Raw genomic sequence first — 18,162 nt, 5'->3', positions numbered from 1 at the left:
TTATTAACCAAATAAACTTGACTTGATAATAACCAAATAAAATAATATTTGTTGGCATGACAATCATTCATAAATCTGTACATGCATCTACATCATAGGTTGTGATAAGTACTAACAAGAGCTTTAAAATAAAATAATATTTCATCCAGTATATTAAGACACGTTTGATGAAAATTTACTGCATAATATAAGATTAATAAGCTTACCGGTCACTTTATTACAGGGGTCCAAACTCAATCCTGGAGGGCCAGTGTCCTGCATAGCTCCAACTCCCTTCAACACGCCTCCCTGGAAGTTTCTAATATACCTAGAAAGAGCTTAATTAGCAGGTTCAGGTGTTTAATTGGGGTTGGAACTAAAATATGCTGAACCGTGTTTGGACACCCCTGCTTTATTAGGTACACCTTACTATTATCAGTTTGGACCCCTTTTTGCCTTTAGAACCGCCTTAATCCTTCATGGCAGAGATTCAACAAGATACTGGAAATATTCCTCAGAGATTTTGCTCCATATTGACATGATAGCATCACACAGTTGCTGCAGATTTGTCGGCTGCACATCCATGATGCAAATCTCCCGTTCCACCACATCCCAAAGGTGCTCTATTGGATTGAGGTCTGGGGACTGTAGAGGCCATTTGAGTACAGTGAAATTGTCATGTTCAAGAAACCAGTCTGAGATGATTCACGCTTTATGACATGCTGCGTTATCCTGCTGGAAGTAGCCATCAGAAGATGTGTACACTGTGCTCATAAAGGCATGGACTTAACAATACTCAGGTAGGCTGTGACGTTGACATGATGCTCAATTTGTACTAATGAACTCAAAGTGTGCAAATAAAATCTCCCCCACACCATTACACCACCACCACCAGCCTGAACCGCTGATACAAGGCAGGTTGGATCCATGCTTTCATGTTGTTTATGCCAAATTCTGACCCGACCATCCGAATGTGTCAGCAGAAATGGAGACTCATCAGAGCAGGCAACGTTTATCAAATCTCCTATTGTTCAGTTTTGGTGAGCCTGTGTGAATTGTAGCCTCAATTCAACAGGAGTTTTTAGCTGACAGGAGCGGCACCCGGTGTGGTCTTGGATGTGTTGTGTGTTCAGAGATGCTCTTCTGCAGAGCTCGGTTGTAGCGAGTGCTTATTTGAGTTACTGTTGCCTTTCTATCAGCTGGAGCCAGTCTGGCCATTCTCCTCTGACCTCTGGCACCAACAAGGCATTTGTGCCCACAGAACTGCCGCTCACTGGATATTTCCTCTTTGTCAGACCATTCTCTATAAACCCTGGAGATGGTTGTACGTGAAAAACCCAGTAGATCAGCAGTTTCTGAAATACTCAGACCAGCCCGTCTGGTATCAACATCCATGCCACCTTTAAAGTCACTTAAAATCACCTTTTTCCCCATTCTGATGCTCACTTTGAACTGCAGCAGATTGTCTTGACCATGCCTAATACATGCATTGAGTTCCTGCCATGTGAATGGCTGCTTAGAAAGTTGAACAGGGGTCCCTAATAAAGTGGCCAGTGAGAGTATATTAAAATAAAAAAATAAATACACTGCTGCTAATAAAATAAACCATAAAAATTAATATAGGAATCTGATAATTCAGCAATGAACGAATCTGATGTACAAAAGTCACACAAAAGTCCAATGTTCAACACATTTTTATTCATTATAAACTGTATAATTTATATAAAACCAGACACAAAAGACTGAAATGAATCACTTTGAATTAAAAAAAAAAACATATTAATGTAAACTGTAAAATAAAAGAAGCAGCTCACAGCAGACATCCAACAGCAAATGAATCCGTATTTCACACACACACACACACACACACACACACACACACACACACACACACACACACACACACACACACACACACACACACACACACACACACACACACACACACACACACACACACACACACACACACACACACACACAAACACAAACACGCACACCTGACCGTTGAGAATATCTGAGCGAACAGCAGAATTACTGAAGGAATCAGAAATTTTGTGAATGAAAATAACCAAAACGAACAAAACCGAGTCAGAAATGAGCAGGGAAGCACATGAGAAATGAGGTTTTGAGAGCTTCAAGACATCAATCACCGCAGTCTGATGTAAAACACAACCAATATTACCACCTCACACCCAGAACCCCAAATATAACCGTTAAAAACAGCATGTCTGCTGGCATTACTTAAGTCTGGGTTTCTTTTTGTGCATAAACAAATATATATATGCATATGAGTGTTGTCACGATACTGGAATCCCAGTGCAAATCGCTAGTGAAACACTAAAAACGTCAATTTCCTTTCTTAAACACAGCTGATTGGCTGTTGTGTTCACCAGTGCTCAACAGAAATGACTGTGATTGGCTGTGAAGGTCATCAGTTCACCACTGTTCACTGAACGTACACAAAGACACGAAGCTGCAGTGTTTCAAAGTCACGTCGCTTGTATGTCAGCTCATGAAACGCTCCAGTGTCAATATTCTGTTTATAATTGGTCAACAGCAGTCAACAGTGGTGAACTGATGAGCTTCGCAGCCAATCACAGTCATTTCTGTTGAGCACATGAACACAATGGCCAATCAGCGGTGTTGAACGCACTCAACGGAGCTTAAACGTCATCAGGAAATTAACGTCCGATTGGTACCAAAATTCTTAAATTATAACAACACTAATGCATATGCGTGTGTGTGTGTGTGTGTGTGTGCTCAAACTCGGCAGGCAGCGGACAGAATTCCCTTTTCTTTGGCGCGTCAGTGAATCCCAAACTAACATCAGTGATAAGAAACCGCTCTGGTTGAAATGCAAACGTCACTTAAAACGACTTAAACAGTAATAACTTAAATAAAAGTGCTTTCTAAAATAAAAAACAATTCGATTGGAGCCCTTTCGTTAAAAAAAAACAAAGTTCAAGAGCACACTGGGATGCCCAATGCGTTAAGACCGGAGAAAAACAAAACAAAATTCATAATAATAATAATAATAATAATAATACGAGTCACAAATCAGTCCAGAACTCACCGTCATCCTCCCAAAATGAAATACAAACATCCTGGTCACATGGACGAGGCTTCGCAGTCTCCGTTGGGGTCTGTTTCGGTGTGTTCCCGTCTCCGTCTTTCCGTCTCCCACTCCACAAAGGAGTCAAACAGGCTCGGCCAGGCCTCGTCCTCACTGTAGTTGCTGAGATCTTGGCCGATGCTCTGCGTGAAGTTCAGAAACATGTTCCAGGTGTCCCGAGAGATGCCGCGGACGGCGCACGGGTTCTCCGACAGGAAGTCCAGCCAGCGCTCCAGCACCGGCGGAGTGTCCAGCGTGAAGACCAGCCTCCACAGAGCGATGGCGATGGAGCGCTGCAGAGACCGCTGGCCCTGCTCTGCATCCAGACCGAACTGGAAGGTGAAGCGATACAGATCCTTGAAACTCTCTTCTCCACGGGACTCCTCTAGCAGCACGGAGAAACGAGAGCAGATTCCCGGGATGCTGTCAGCCTGGATCGCCTTGCAGCCGTCCACAAACTCTCTCCTGACACAGAGAGGAAATACTGGTATGATATTTGTAAAATATTTGCAATAGAAACCATCAACAGTGAGGAGGTAAAAATAAGGTGCAATCACACAGTACAACTAGAACCTAAAGTTCATTGATAAACTTTGATGTTGGCTTGAGAAAGGCAACGTGACTGCGCTAGGACTGGGAATGGCAGTTGGCAGAAAGCACGGTTGCTAAGTGGTTGCTAGGCAGTTGCTAAAACGTTTCTGGCATTGTTAGGTGGTTGCTAAGCAGTTGCTAAATGGCAATGCTCGTGTACATGTTTGATCAAATGCTAATACTTAGTAGGCATTTCTAGCATATGTTATTGCATTTAGATAATCATTCATAGCATGTAGCTAATCGTTATTAGCATTTGGCTTCCATTATCATTGTTACCATGCATAGTACACAGGAAGTCCCATTTGCTAGCATGAGTCAAACAAGCCAATGCCCAGGTCCCTACGATGTTCTGATGTAGAGATATTGCTATTTTTAAATGGTTGCTAGGTTATACTGTTTTATTGCTATGGGGACATTTGACAGGTTAGTGATGATACATCAAAGCTTCTTGACAATCTGAGTGATCTTAATCAACCCCGATGTTTCTATGACAGTCTTTATGAGTGTCAAAAACTGGACTTGAACATTATGTAGTCCTGGTGTTGGGTTGCAGCTGGAAGGGCATTCGCTGTGTAAAACAAATGCTGGATAAGTTGGCGGTTCATTCCGTTGTGGCGCCCCCTGATTAATAAAGGGACTAAGGGAATGAACATTATGTAAAAATGGCTTGCCGTATATTTTTGAAAATACAATGCTTAAGTGTGAAAGTTATACATGCAAAAATGGCTTGCCATATCAGTAAAAATATGGAGTTTAAGTCAAAAATGGCTTGCCATATTTTGAGAAAAACAATGCTTAAAAATTATTTAATGAAAAACTATAAGTCTGATAAACCTTAAAGATATAGCAACAAAATCTAACGCATCTAAATACAGCTTTTGGCCAAATTTGGGGCTTGTATAATTTTTTAAATATATCCGGGTTATAAAAATTTAAAATTGAACATTTTTTATTAAAAAAACAATAAGTCTTATAGGCATGAGGAGATATAGCAACAATCTTGAATGCAGAAGGCACATTTTGACCACATTTGGGCCTTGTGGCATGAACGGCCTAGGAGGAGATACGTTTGTTTTCAAGGACAGAGTAGCATAACAGTATGTTGGCTTTCTCAAGCCAACATAATCATTCATGTAACATGAACCCACACTGTGATCAAACAGAAATAACAACAGATCATTTCTTCGGTATTCTCACACATTCAAAAGATTATCGAAAAATTGTATGACTTTAATAAACTACTGAAATGGACTAAATTATATGGCTGTGTTTAATTAAATGCAGATTTGAAAGCCACACAAATATGGACATTGCAACACTTTGCCGCGATGAAGCAATGTTTGGAGGTTTGAGTGTTGGTGAAGGAACTGCAGTGAGTAATGATCTCTCACCACACTGTAACGTCTGCAATCAAACACTCACAACAGCTCTTTTTATGACTCCAACTCAACTTCTGTATTTTCCAGGATTGCCTCAGACCCTTAAACACCCATAATGCTGTGCTGGAGGACTCTGCCGCAACACAGCTCATTAGTATCTGCTCACTTTTTCAGCAATGATTCCTCTTTTTTCCATCAAATTTTCCATTCACATGACTCTTATGGGTGATGCAGTGGCGCAGTAGGTAGTGCTGTCTCCTCACAGCAAGAAGGTCGCTGGTTCGAGCCTTGACTGGGTCAGTTAGCGTTTCTGTGTGGAGTTTGCATGTTCTCACTGCGTTCGCGTGGGTTTCCTCCGGGTGCTCTGGTTTCCCCCACAGTCCAAAGACATGCGGTACAGGTGAATTGGGTAGGCTAAATTGTCCGTAGTGTATGAGTGTGAATGAGTGTGTGTGAATGTTTCCCAGGGATGGTTTGTGGCTGGAAAGGCATCTGCTGCGTAAAAATGTGCCGGATAAGTTGGCGGTACATTCCCCGGATTAATAAAGGGACTAAAGCCAAAAAGAAAACAAATGAATGAATGAAGACGTGTTATGATGTGTTTAATCAGCATTTTAAATCCTTGAAATTTTTTCATATTTAGATTTTTTTTAAATGCATTAACTAGGGCATTTAAAAAAAATGCCCTAAAAAAATCTTGTAAAAATCTTGTAAAAATCTAGCATTGCGATATTTCCTTATTCTCTATTTGGAAAGAATTTATAATCGTAGATTAACTAGGACGAGTGCATCTGCATAAAATATAACAAACAATCTACAAGTGTGGATAAATGCAACTGCCGGCAGCTAGATCTCTGCAACTCTCACATGGTCGCCCACTGAAGCTAAGCAGGGCTGCGCCCGGTCAGTACCTGAATGGGAGACCACATGGGAAAGCTAGGTTGCTGCCGGAAGTGGTGTTAGTGAGGCCAGCAGGGGGCGCCCAACCTGCTGTCTGTGTGGGTCCTAATGCCCCAGTATAGTGACGAGGACTCTATACTGCTCAGTGAGCGCCGTCTTTCGGATGAGACGTTAAACCGAAGTCTTGACTCTCTGTGGTCGTTAAAAATCCCCAAAACAGTTGTTGCACATCTGCCACTTCCCGCCTCAGAATGAGCGAGTTTTAGCTACTTGTACACTAAGATAGCATTCAAAAAAAACAAAACACCCATGAAGAAACTCGACACAGAGGAACATAAACAGCTAGCGATTCGGAAGTGTTATTGCAGAGCAACACAAACAGCGCCCAGAAGTATAAATGCACGACTACACGCAAGGTAGGAGCCATGGGTCATGTCGATCACTTGACGCAGAAGTATAAACCAGGCTTTAATTTGACATTATTCTCTCTTCTGGCTGCCGGTATCGTATACTATTTTTGTCCTTTTTCTGAAAGCCTTGATAGCGTCATCGTGTAGTTTTCTTTTATTATTTCAGCCAATAGGATTGTAGGATTAGTTGTACTTTCCCATTCACTGCACTCTGAGTCTACCAACTATGACACTGCTCAGAAACTCAGAAATGTGAAAGGGTTCCATAGTTTATATAAAGTCACACTTAAAACTCACCTTGTAAACTTGCACATGGTAGCAGCCTGGAATTTCCACGCCAGCACCAGAACTTTGAACTCAGCCGGATCGACGCAGAGGTCATTGCAGAAGCGCTCCATGCCCTCCTCCAGAATAGAGTCTTCATGTTCGTCCTTATAACACAAGAACATCTTATGTATCCGATCGATGGAGACTCCGTCGCCGTCCTGTGCAGACTGATCACGCCGCACATCCACCGCTGAGATGACCGGAGCCACAGGGCCCTCCACCGTCCCCTCCGACACTTTGGTGCCATTAATTATGACCTCGGCAGAGGATTTGGCAACCTCCTCCTTGTGCGTCCCGCCGCCGCCTTTCTTCCCATGAGACTTGCCATCCTTGTCTCCACTTTTACTACCCAGAGAGGACGTGGGGTTTTTACATTTAGTCACACACTGCCCCATGTCTCTCTCGCTGTCGTTTTAAACTCGTCCTGTTTCGGAGGTCTTCCTTCAGGTCCAGACGGCCCCTGCGTGACGCCTCTGCTCTGGCTGACGGACAGCAGTCACCATGCCCTGCAGATTCAGAATCAAACAGAAACATCACCGAGATATTAAAGAGCCGGTCATGCAGCATTTTCAAGCATGCTAACATTGTGTGGCCTACTATGGGTTAAATCAGTGGTCTCAAACTCAACTTCTGGCTCTGCACAGTTTATCTCCAACCACCTCCGACTCACACCTGCTTAATAGTCTCCTGTAGTCTTGAACACCTTGATTAATTAAATCAGCTGTGTATGATTAGGGTTGGAGTAAGACTGTGCAGAGCTGCGGCCCTCCAGGAATCTAGTTTGAGACCTATGGGTTTGAATGCATCCAATGTCAGGAAACGTATTAATTCTTGTGTACTACACAAACGGACTACCCTTTTATTATGTTAGTGGCTGTCATTGGCTTCCATTATACAGACAGTTTTGATTGTTAGTGGTTATCTTGTTTGGAAGAGGTGTTGTACGATCTGTTTTCACTTCATATTTAAGTACCATGGGCTGTTATTCAACATGCGATCTTACGTCCTTGTGTAACGTCATAATCAACCACCAAAGTTCATTTCCAAAATTTCAAGACCGCAAGAACGGAGGAAATGTTTTGTTAAATGAAAAGTAAAGGTGTACAGCTTTGACATTTAAATGTTGGGGTTAAGAAATAGTTATTTATTTATGTTTGGAGAGATGCATTTGGGCGAGGCAGTGGCGCAGTAGGTAGTGCTGTCGCCTCAGTAAGAAGGTCACTGGGTCGCTGGTTTGAGCCTCGGCTCAGTTGGCGTTTCTGTGTGAAGTTTGCATGTTCTCCCTGCGTTCGCATGGGTTTCCTCCGGCTTCCCCCACAGTCCAAAGACATGCGGTACAGGTGAATTGGGTAGGCTAAATTGTCTGTAGTGTACGAGTGTGTGTGTGATAGTGTGTGTGGATGTTTCCCAGAGATGGGAAGGGCATCCGCTGCGTAAAAACCTGCTGGATAAGTTGGCGGTTCATTCCGCTGTGGCGACCCCGGATTAATGAAGGGACTAAGCTGACAAGAAAATGAATGAATGAAGGAATGAGATAAATTTGGCCAATCTTTCATTTTGAGCTCTGAAAAGTCATGTGAAATAAAAACAAATCGTAATGCGACACTGTAAAACCACGACCCATTTGCTCATGCTCATTGAGCAGCTCAAACACAACACACAAAAAGTAAAATGAATAAGGCATGTGGACATGACACAAAATCTAAATAAAGTCATTTTAGCATGTAAAAGTAAAAAAATATGCATATAAAATTTATTTTCCCAACAACAAAATTGTGGCTAGTGAAAATGCAGAGTGGCTATTAATGTGGCTGGTGATCAAATAGTGAATGTCAAGCCCTATATATGTATGTGAGCAGTTCCAGCATTATGAATGCGACATTAGCTGTAAAATCTCAAAACAGAAATTGACAGTGAAAGTTTATGTTAACATTATTGAAACATCTGTTTATATTTCTTACAGAGTTGTGGGAGCAAAACAAAATACTAATCTGTACATTTTTACATTTTAAATGAGGAAAATAAACGTGCATTATGGATGTGACACAAAAGGTAGCGTGTTTACAGTCTACAACATACTTTGTAAAATTTCTGTCGATTAAACTGCACAACCCAAAAGAAACGAGGCTCATCAAAAGGATAAGAGTTGGATCACTATAACAAACATAACTGATTTGATTTAATTAAAATTTTTTGCATTTATGAGGAAAAAAAAGAGTGTCATTATGGATGTGATAATCTCTCTGTTATGGATGTGAAATTGCCAATTTTGTGACTTCGGTAAATCAAATATATTTGTTTGAAAACACTGACAGAGACATTTTTGATATAGAAATGCAGAAACAGTTTAGGTATTTTGGCGAAAACATAATTTTTTTTCATGGCAAGGTTGACATTTGTATGGAATTGGTGATAGATAGATAGATAGATAGATAGATAGATAGATAGATAGATAGATAGATAGATAGATAGATAGATAGATAGATAGATAGATAGATAGATAGATAGATAGATAGATAGATAGATAGATAGATAGATAGATAGATAGATAGATAGATAGATAGATAGATAGACGAAGAGACTGATAAGACAGTTAGACAGATAAGTAGATAGATAGATGGATTGACAGACAGACAGACAGACAGACAGACGATAGACGGACAGACAGATAGACTTTAATAGGTTGGTAGATAGATGGTTTGACCGACAGACAGACAGACGGTGAGACGGATAGACATAGATAAATAGGTAGGTAGATAGATGGATTGACAGACAGACAGATGGAGAGACGGATAGACAGATAGATAGACAGACAGACAAATAGACTTAAAAATAGGTAGGTAGACAGATGGATTGACCGACAGACAGACAGACAGACAGACAGACGGATAGACGGATAGACTTAAAGATAGGTAGGTTAAAGAACAGACAGATGGATAGATAGATGGATAGATCTTTCTAAAGGCTAAATGTAAAACCGCTGTGGGGGTTTTCACACCCATTTTTATCCCATTTCCAAGGAACAATGACAAACAAACGCACCCGTATGGTTCCTCTTTTAAAGTCACACACACAAGTTCCCTACATAAACCTGAGCTTCACTTCCTTCCACAGAAACAGCATCTCTCACTCCACAATCCACACACTTTCACAACGGTTTCTTACTTTTGCAAATAACTGGAATAAAGGCTCCAGTAACAAACATTTTCGTTTGAGAGCAGGAAGAAAGTGGCTAATTCTCAATTTTAAGAACACCAAGAATGGATTTGCATTCACGTGGAGATTGGTCTTATCAAGTTACCTCGAATGATTCCTACTGGTATGTGCTAAAAAACCTGCTGGAACTCCTTCGGCTGATAAGCATTCTGTAATGTTATTTTCAGGTAAACGCACAGCTAACCCAACATTCAACAGCCCATTAAACAACATATTTGTAGGACATTAAAGTACAAGTGATGATACTAAATTTTGTTGCGTGAATAAAACTTCAACAATAATAAAGTAAAGAGATTTAAATGATATTTAATGAGTATATTAAAGCTGCATTGTGATCAATTTAACACTCATCAAATGAGTCTTACTGGAATACGCTACAAACCTGCCGGGACTACTTTAACGGTGCATTTATCAGAACATAACGGCACACCTTAGAAAGCTCATCAGCCAATTAGAATCGTGCATTCCTAGCATGAAAAATACTGAATCATCTTTGCATCTCATAAGCCCAGAATTCCCATTCAGCCGAACAAAGTAAACCAGTTAAACAATGTGTGGTAAATTACAGGCTGCCAGTGAATCAGAGGCAGGGCAGGACATTAGCTTAGCAGTGTGGTGAAAATCTATTCACTGTGGTTGTAGAACTGGTAATCAGTGTGTGACAGCAAACCCACAGCTTTAATTCAGTGATTCTGCTGCATTCTGATTGGCCAGATCATATCAGAAGGATGCAGAATGTGCTTGACATGAGCAAACGCAGTGCTAATCTGTGTTAGTAGGCCAGGGCGAGAGCAAGCTAAACGCTGAGGGATCCAGTCTGATGATCTGCGAATAACACACTCATGATGAAGCGTTTGTGCTGTTTGCATGAGCTCTACAACGTCTTCAGAGAAACGAGATGTCAGAGAAGTGTGACCAAAGTGACTTACAGCTGACGAGGCATTCAGCGATTCAACAAGAAGAGGCAATACATACTAGAAGTGCTAATTAATAGCTTTTATTTCATTTTAATTTACACAGATAAATCCATATAGCTGAAATTCAAGTCTTTTCAAGAAGTGTGAGAACCCTGGATAGTTGTGAAAAAAGCTATATAAAAATAACGGACACTTTATTAGGTACACCTTACTAGTACTGGGATGGACCCCCTTTTGCCTTTAGAATTGCTTTAATGCTTTATGGCACAGGTGTCAAACTCAGTTCCAAAAGGGCCGCAGCTCTGCATAGTTTAGTTTCAACCCTAATTAAACACACCTGATCAAACTAATTGAGTCCTTCAGGCTTGTTTGAAACCTACAGGTAAGTGTGTTGGAGCAGGGTTGGAACTAAACTGTGCAAGGCTTCGGCCCTCCAGGAATTTAGTTTGACACCCCTACTTTATGGGATAGATTCAACAAGATACTGGAAATATTCCTCAGAGATTTTGCTCCATATTGACATGATAGCATCACACAGTTGCTGCAGATTTGTCGGCTGCACATCTATGATGCCAATTTCCTGTTCCACCACATCCCAAAGCTGCTCTATTGCATTGGTTCCCAACCATTTTTTGTCTAAGACCCCCTTTTCCCCTGGAAAATATTGAAAGGCCCCCTCCACATTTAATAATACTATCGCTTATACAAGTTTGCAGTAATGATGACAAAAAAAGTTGTTTTCAAACAAACGGTATTATTACTTATCTAGATATCTTTATGCACAAACAATAGTCAAATATAAAAACAAAACATCAGTAGGCCATTTGTAACTGAAAAACGTAAGTCTTTGGCCTTTAAATTGGCCCTATTTGTCATTCAATAACAAAAATATCAGTGTACACACTGGTGTATAAGGGAAAATATATAGGCTATTACAATTTAATACTTGCATGTTCTTATGCTCTACCAATTAGTGTGAGGATTGCTGCGAGGCGAATCAGTGAGACTCCAGCTGCGTCCCAAATCGCATACTTATGCACTATTCTACGCCATTTTGTAGTATAAATAGTGTCAGTAGTGCGTTCACACTGAAAACTCTAAAAATAGTAAGTGCACTTTAATTACCCGGATGATGCACTCCTCATTCAACTGCTAAAATGAAGTGTGTAATGATGGACACTTCACGCACTCAACGACCGCAGGTTTGCTTACGTAGCGGAAGGGGCGGAGCTATCGGGCGCACATGTTGGATAACTTTATTTATTTTGGATGGTGAAAGCAAAATTCTCCTACGAGAGTGATTATAGCGCCTCCTGGTGGTGAATGCGGCAATACTCATGGCAGGTATTATTTGATAAGTCGGTCGATTATTTCACTGATTTGGCAACCGTCAAACGTCATCAGGGAAACGGTCTGAATTTCCGCTTAGTAAAAAAACATTAGTGTGCCATTTGGGACAACACTACATACATATACTATCCTGTTGAGTCTGTAAGTGCATAAGTACATAGTGCATGGAGTGCCATTTGGGACGCAGCTAATGTCTTTTTTTGTAGAAAACAGATTACAAATTTGTCGGGTGGGGGGTGTTTTGTAGGTTGCTAGCCTAGGCGACCATCAACCGTTTTCCCAGAGGATGACAAGCTGACAAAACATTGCTGTGACTCTGATACAAGTTTTATCTATCGAAAAAATAACAAAGCACTGCAGTGTTCGGGTGTTCTGTGTTTGTCTGAGAAAACTAATCTTACCGAAACATGAATATTCCATACAAGCTGAAGCTGATCGGTCAATTCTTGTATTACAGTATAGACTCCTTTGTATTAATAATTCAGAAGAATTATGATTTATAAAAGTCTTGAAAGCATTGTGTTTGAATGCTTTAAACTCTTTTAAAATGTCTTTAAAACACATGCAAATGATAAACTTTCACTCTGTTTTGGTTGATCTCTGCAGTGACTGCATCAATCTCATGCATTCTCAACTGCTGTGCTCATCAACTATAATCCAAATGCAGCATTGCAGATCCTGTTATGTGACTATCATGGACACACACACACACACACACACACACACACACACACACACACACACACACACACACACACACACACACACACACACACACACACACACACACACACACACACACACGTCACAATATCCATGCCAAAACCATATATCATTCATTTTTTTTTGGCTTAGTCGCTTTATTAATCTGGGGTCGCCACAGTGGAATGAACCGCCAACTTATCCAGCACATGTTTTGCGCAGTGAATGCCCTTCCAATCACTGGGAAACATCCATACACACTCATTTATACACTCAAACACTACACTACAGACAATTTAGCCTCCTCAATTCCCCTATACCACGTGTCTTTGGACTGTGGGGGAAACCGGAGCACCCGGAGGAAACCCACGCCAACACAGTGAGAACATGCAAAATCATATATCGTGCAGCCTTACTTCAAATTGCCTAGTTTGAATGCAGTGCAATGATGACGCACTATTACGCTGTATGGACCAATCAGCTTGCAGGATCGTAATGATGTGCTTTCTAATGAGCGCTGTGGACCGTTTCCTCTTCAGAGCAGCTGTGGAGCAGGCTCAGAGAAATTACATCACCATGGATCGGAAACACTGAATTGCGGGACACACTCACCAAAATCCCCGAGCGCTGAACACGCGTGTCATCTGAGGAAACTCCATGGACGCGGCCGTAACATCCGCTAGCCTGAGAACGAGACAGAGAGCTGGCATAATATGACACACACATGAAGCATCTCTATCTTTTCACACACACATGATTACAAGACTGCATAAGCAAACTCATTAACTAGCTAACTAACTAACTATCCCACGACACAATACCCATGAGGTCAGCTAAATAAAACAGGCTAAATCGGGTTACATTGGAGGTGTTGGATTGCTGGTGTGACCCGATGGCATGATTAAATGACACATAAGCTGGCAGGGGTCATCGCCATGGCAACCTACACCTGAAGCGAAGGCAGGTTGTTGCTAGAAGGGATACAGCTGCCAGAAGTTAATGATTGTTTATTATACTATCCATTAATTGTATTTTATTAACTCCAACCCTCACAGTAATGTAGAACCAGTAATTATACGGAGTATTATTGATTAAATTACCCAATAAATTGTATTTTATAAACATTTACCCTACCTAAACCCTCACAGTAATGTAGAAACAGTAATTATGCAGAGTATTATTGATTAAATTAACCATTAAATTGTATTTTATTAAAGGCCTACCCATAGCCCAACCCTAAACCCAATCAATACTAATGCAAAAACAGTAATTATACAGAGTTTTATTCATATTATTTAATAAATTACCCATTAAATTGTATTTTATAAACATCTACCCCTACCTAAACTCTCACAGTAATGTAGAAACAGTAATTATGCAGAGTATTATTGATTAAATTACACATCCAATTGTATTTTATTAACATCTACCCCTATCCCAAACCTCACATGTAATGTAAAAACAGTAATTATACCATGTATTATTCATATTATTGATTAAATTACCCATTAAAATGTATATTATTTAAGGCCTACCCATAGCCCAACCCTAAACCTAATCAATACTAATGCAAAAACAGTAATTATACAGAGTTTTATTCAAATTATTTATTTAATTTCCCTTTAAATTGTATTTTACTTACATCTACTCTACTCAAAACTTCACAGTAATGTCAGAATATGAATTATTGTTGTACAGCGTCCCAAAAATGATGCTATATTGATGCGAGTATCTGCAGCTGTATCCCTTTTTAATGTTATTGCGGAGTCACAAACAATTTGGGGCAAAAAAGGGCAAAGTTGATTGTGGTTTTGTCAGAGAGAGTGACAGGGAGGGCGTGAAGTCTAGAAGAGATACAGCTCTGGATACTCACATCACTATAGCATAATTTCATAAACAATAATTCATATTTCTACATTACTGTGATTGATGCGGTGGGGGTAGACGCCAAAAATACAATTTAATGGGTAATTTAATCAATTATGTGAATAATACAAGGAATAATTACTGTTTTTACATTACTGTGATGGTTTTGGGTAGGGCAGATATTAATAAAATACAATTTATTGTGTAATTTCTTAAATAATATGAATATTACTTTTTATATCTACTGCTTTTACATTACTGTGAGGGTTGACGTAAGTGGAGAAGTTAATAAAATACAATTTAATGGGCAATTTAATAAATAATGTGAATATTTCTTTGTATAATTGCTGTTTTACATTACTATAATGGTTGATGTAGGGGTAGAAGTTAATAAAATACAATTTAATAAGTAATTTAATATATAATATGAATAACACTCTGTAAAACGATTGTTTTTACACTACAGTGAGAGTTGGGTTTAGGGTTGGGGTATACAATAATAAAATACAATTAATAGGTTATTTAATAAATAACAAATTATTCTTGTTAACTTCTGGCCACAGCTGTATCCCTTTTAGCAACATCCGAGAGAGTTTGTTTGGCTTTTTCATGGCAAAAACAGATACAATTTATAAACATTTTTTAATTTTAAGATCACTTTCCTACAACCAAAAAGGTTTATAACAATAAAAATACATTTAAAAAATGTAATGATACATAAAATACAAATCTAAAAGATTTATTTTTGATAAAAATTCGATTATTTTTGATCTCAGCGCTAACAGTTTTGTACGTTTAAAAACATCTTAATGTAATCATCACAATGCAACTTACTTTTTAATATGTGGTGTGTTTATAACAGGACTTGCTGGTAAAATTAGCTTTCCGATAAAAGACATCTATGAAGTTTCTTAAAAACAAACATCCAATTTAAACTGTGTATAGGATTTGCCTTATAATAGTATGCTGTTGTTTTACTTATAGTAAAGTAATATTAATTTACTTACACTTTTTTTATTTAATGTAAACATTTTCGTTTAATAAAGTAGGTTTTTCACAAAAAAATAAATAAATAAAATAAATAAATAATAATAATAAAGAAGAAAAAACAGATCTCAGTTTGTAAAACCCAATCCTAGACCAGTGGTTCTCAAAGTGGGGGTCGGGACCCGCTGGGGGGTCGCATAACAATGACAAGGGGTCGCTTGGTGATTTCCAAAGTCAAATAAGTTTTATTAAACTATTTGAATGACCATATTTTACTCATAACCCACAGAAGATAATAGTTGTGTTAAATAAACAACAACATACAAATAAACAAAAACAAAATTATTATTATATTATTATTATCTATTATAAACAAATAAAAATCAAAGTCATCAGCCTTTACGTTTTATATTATAAATTAATAAATGAATATAAAAAATATATACGGTTAATAGACTGTTGCATTTATGTGTTGTCAATGTGCTCATGTTTATACATGCCTATAGTTGTGTCTACAAGGTTTATATATTTACAGTGTAACCACCTTGAAAAATGGGGGTCATGAGTCACTGACATTGTTATTTTGGGGGTCGCGGGCTGAAAAGTTTGGGAACCCCTGTCCTAGACTATAGTACCTTGTAATGTTTGCCAATTCTGCAACTGTGATCTTGAAACGGTTGACCATCTATTTCTTCATTGTAATTTGGTTAGTTCTTTCTGGTCTGATGTGGACAATTCGATAAAACAATAAATTTCAATGTTTCCTTCTATTTGTTAGAACATTGTAAAATTTGGAGTAAATTTGGACAGCAAAGAGGAAATTGTTTACTAGTTTACTTAAAAACTTCATTCATAAATGCTAAATTTTGAAAGCAGCTCCTCAATTGACTGCGTTTAAAAAGGAGTCTGCCACATACGCAGAAGCTTTAAAAATAATGAAGTGTGAGAAGGCTATATACAACTGTATGATTTGTTTCAAGAATATGCTTCTATTTAACCCTTTGCAGAGTTTCTGTTTGATGTCTGCGCAGCATGTTGTTCTTTTTTTGTTATGATATTTTATAAATTGTACAATATATTTTGATATTTGATAAAAGGTTATAAATTGTTTTATAAATGTGTATGTTTGTGTAATTGTATGGCTTTATATTTGATTCACTGTATATCTGACATGCCTCAGTCAGTTTGTGCAAGATTATGTTTGGATTGAGTTTGGCCTAAATTGTCATGTTTTTAAAAGGCAAGTAAAAAAAATTAATAACTATATTACCTCAAAAGTCATTGGTAAACCAATAATAATAATAAAAAACATACTAAAAGCGTGGACTTCTTAGTAAGTGAGGATAACTTAAAATGTATTTAATGTCAGTTTTCTGATATTAAATCTCCATTCCTGTCACAATCTGTTATTTGTTACAGCATATAGATATATTTACACAGTTGCAGTCTACCTAGGCACTAGGCAACATGTTGATCACCATAAGCAAATGCCCATGACACCTAAATCCTAAATAGACTGTATTTATTTTAAATATGCAGCCTTTAAAAGGCATGCAAAGCGATATCTGATTCCCATAAAGCTGTGTAGGTAAGCAGCTCATAGATTTGAGCCACAGCCAAGAGTCTCTGTCAGGATAAATGAGAAAGTTTTCCTCTAAATAATGATTAACTGTCTACGACTGTAAGAAATACAGTAAATATCCAGCCTGAACACGCTGTAATCATACGGACAGCTCTGATACATGGCTGTATGTGAATGAAACAACGCTCCGCATGACAGTTAAAGTCTTTTAAAGAGCTGATCTCATGTTAGCAGATTAGCTGGTTAGCTTCAGATGAGAGTGCGCTTCATTTATAAGCACTAAACTTCATTTGAACTCTCAAACGTGTTCGTTCTGGACGTGAACATGTCAGGAGGTGTGAAGTGAGCGTGTTCTGTGCTGATTTACCTGTGGAAAGACGATGAAACGGGTCAGAGTCAGCGCATCCCTGCTGTCATGCTAAAGCTAAAGCTAATCCCAGCGTTCAGCCGAACCGGATCGGTTCTGGATCTGCGTTGAAGCAGGGGAAAGCTCGTCTCTTGTGCTTGTGGTGATTTTTGGTTCATCAGATGATCATTGTTGACATTTTCACAGCTTCACGTCCTCCAGACCCCCGTGCCCGAACCGAACCCGCGCTGATCCGGACCGGCTCCCGTTAAACCTCCGCCTTCCCCAGATCCCGCACTCCTCTACATCAATGTTTGAAGAATCCGGATGATCCCGATGAACTCGACACGACCACACGGAACCAGAGAATCGCGGATCGGCCGCTGATTGATCGCAGTTTCTCTTTTTGTTTGGGTCCGACAGAGTCTGCGCAAAAGATACGCAGAGATGAGCGACGCGAGCACCTCGCAGATTTTTTGCGATTGCGCAACA

General features: G+C 39.2%; 1 protein-coding gene and 1 long non-coding RNA gene across 2 annotated transcripts; one reads left to right on the top strand and one right to left on the bottom strand.

Moving 5' to 3' along the window:
• Window positions 1-1,657: 1,657 nt before the first annotated feature.
• dcun1d3 (defective in cullin neddylation 1 domain containing 3) lies at window positions 1,658-18,065 on the bottom strand. The gene is given in 4 exon segments (NM_001103112.2): window positions 1,658-3,559; window positions 6,675-7,210; window positions 13,502-13,573; window positions 17,692-18,065. Coding segments are annotated over 2 exon segments (894 nt in total). The 5' UTR covers window positions 7,100-7,210; window positions 13,502-13,573; window positions 17,692-18,065; the 3' UTR covers window positions 1,658-3,090.
• On the top strand, window positions 7,861-12,803 carry LOC141380774 (uncharacterized). Its single transcript, XR_012399571.1, has 3 exons — window positions 7,861-9,113; window positions 9,153-11,588; window positions 11,682-12,803. It is a non-coding gene; the product is annotated as an uncharacterized lncRNA (long non-coding RNA).
• Window positions 18,066-18,162: the final 97 nt, after the last annotated feature.

The sequence above is a fragment of the Danio rerio genome, chromosome 24, assembly GCF_049306965.1.
Source record: "Danio rerio strain Tuebingen ecotype United States chromosome 24, GRCz12tu, whole genome shotgun sequence".
In the NCBI taxonomy this organism is placed as follows: Eukaryota; Metazoa; Chordata; class Actinopteri; order Cypriniformes; family Danionidae; genus Danio; species Danio rerio.
Note: the sequence above shows the minus strand (reverse complement) of the source record. Positions and strands in the feature narration are given on the sequence as shown.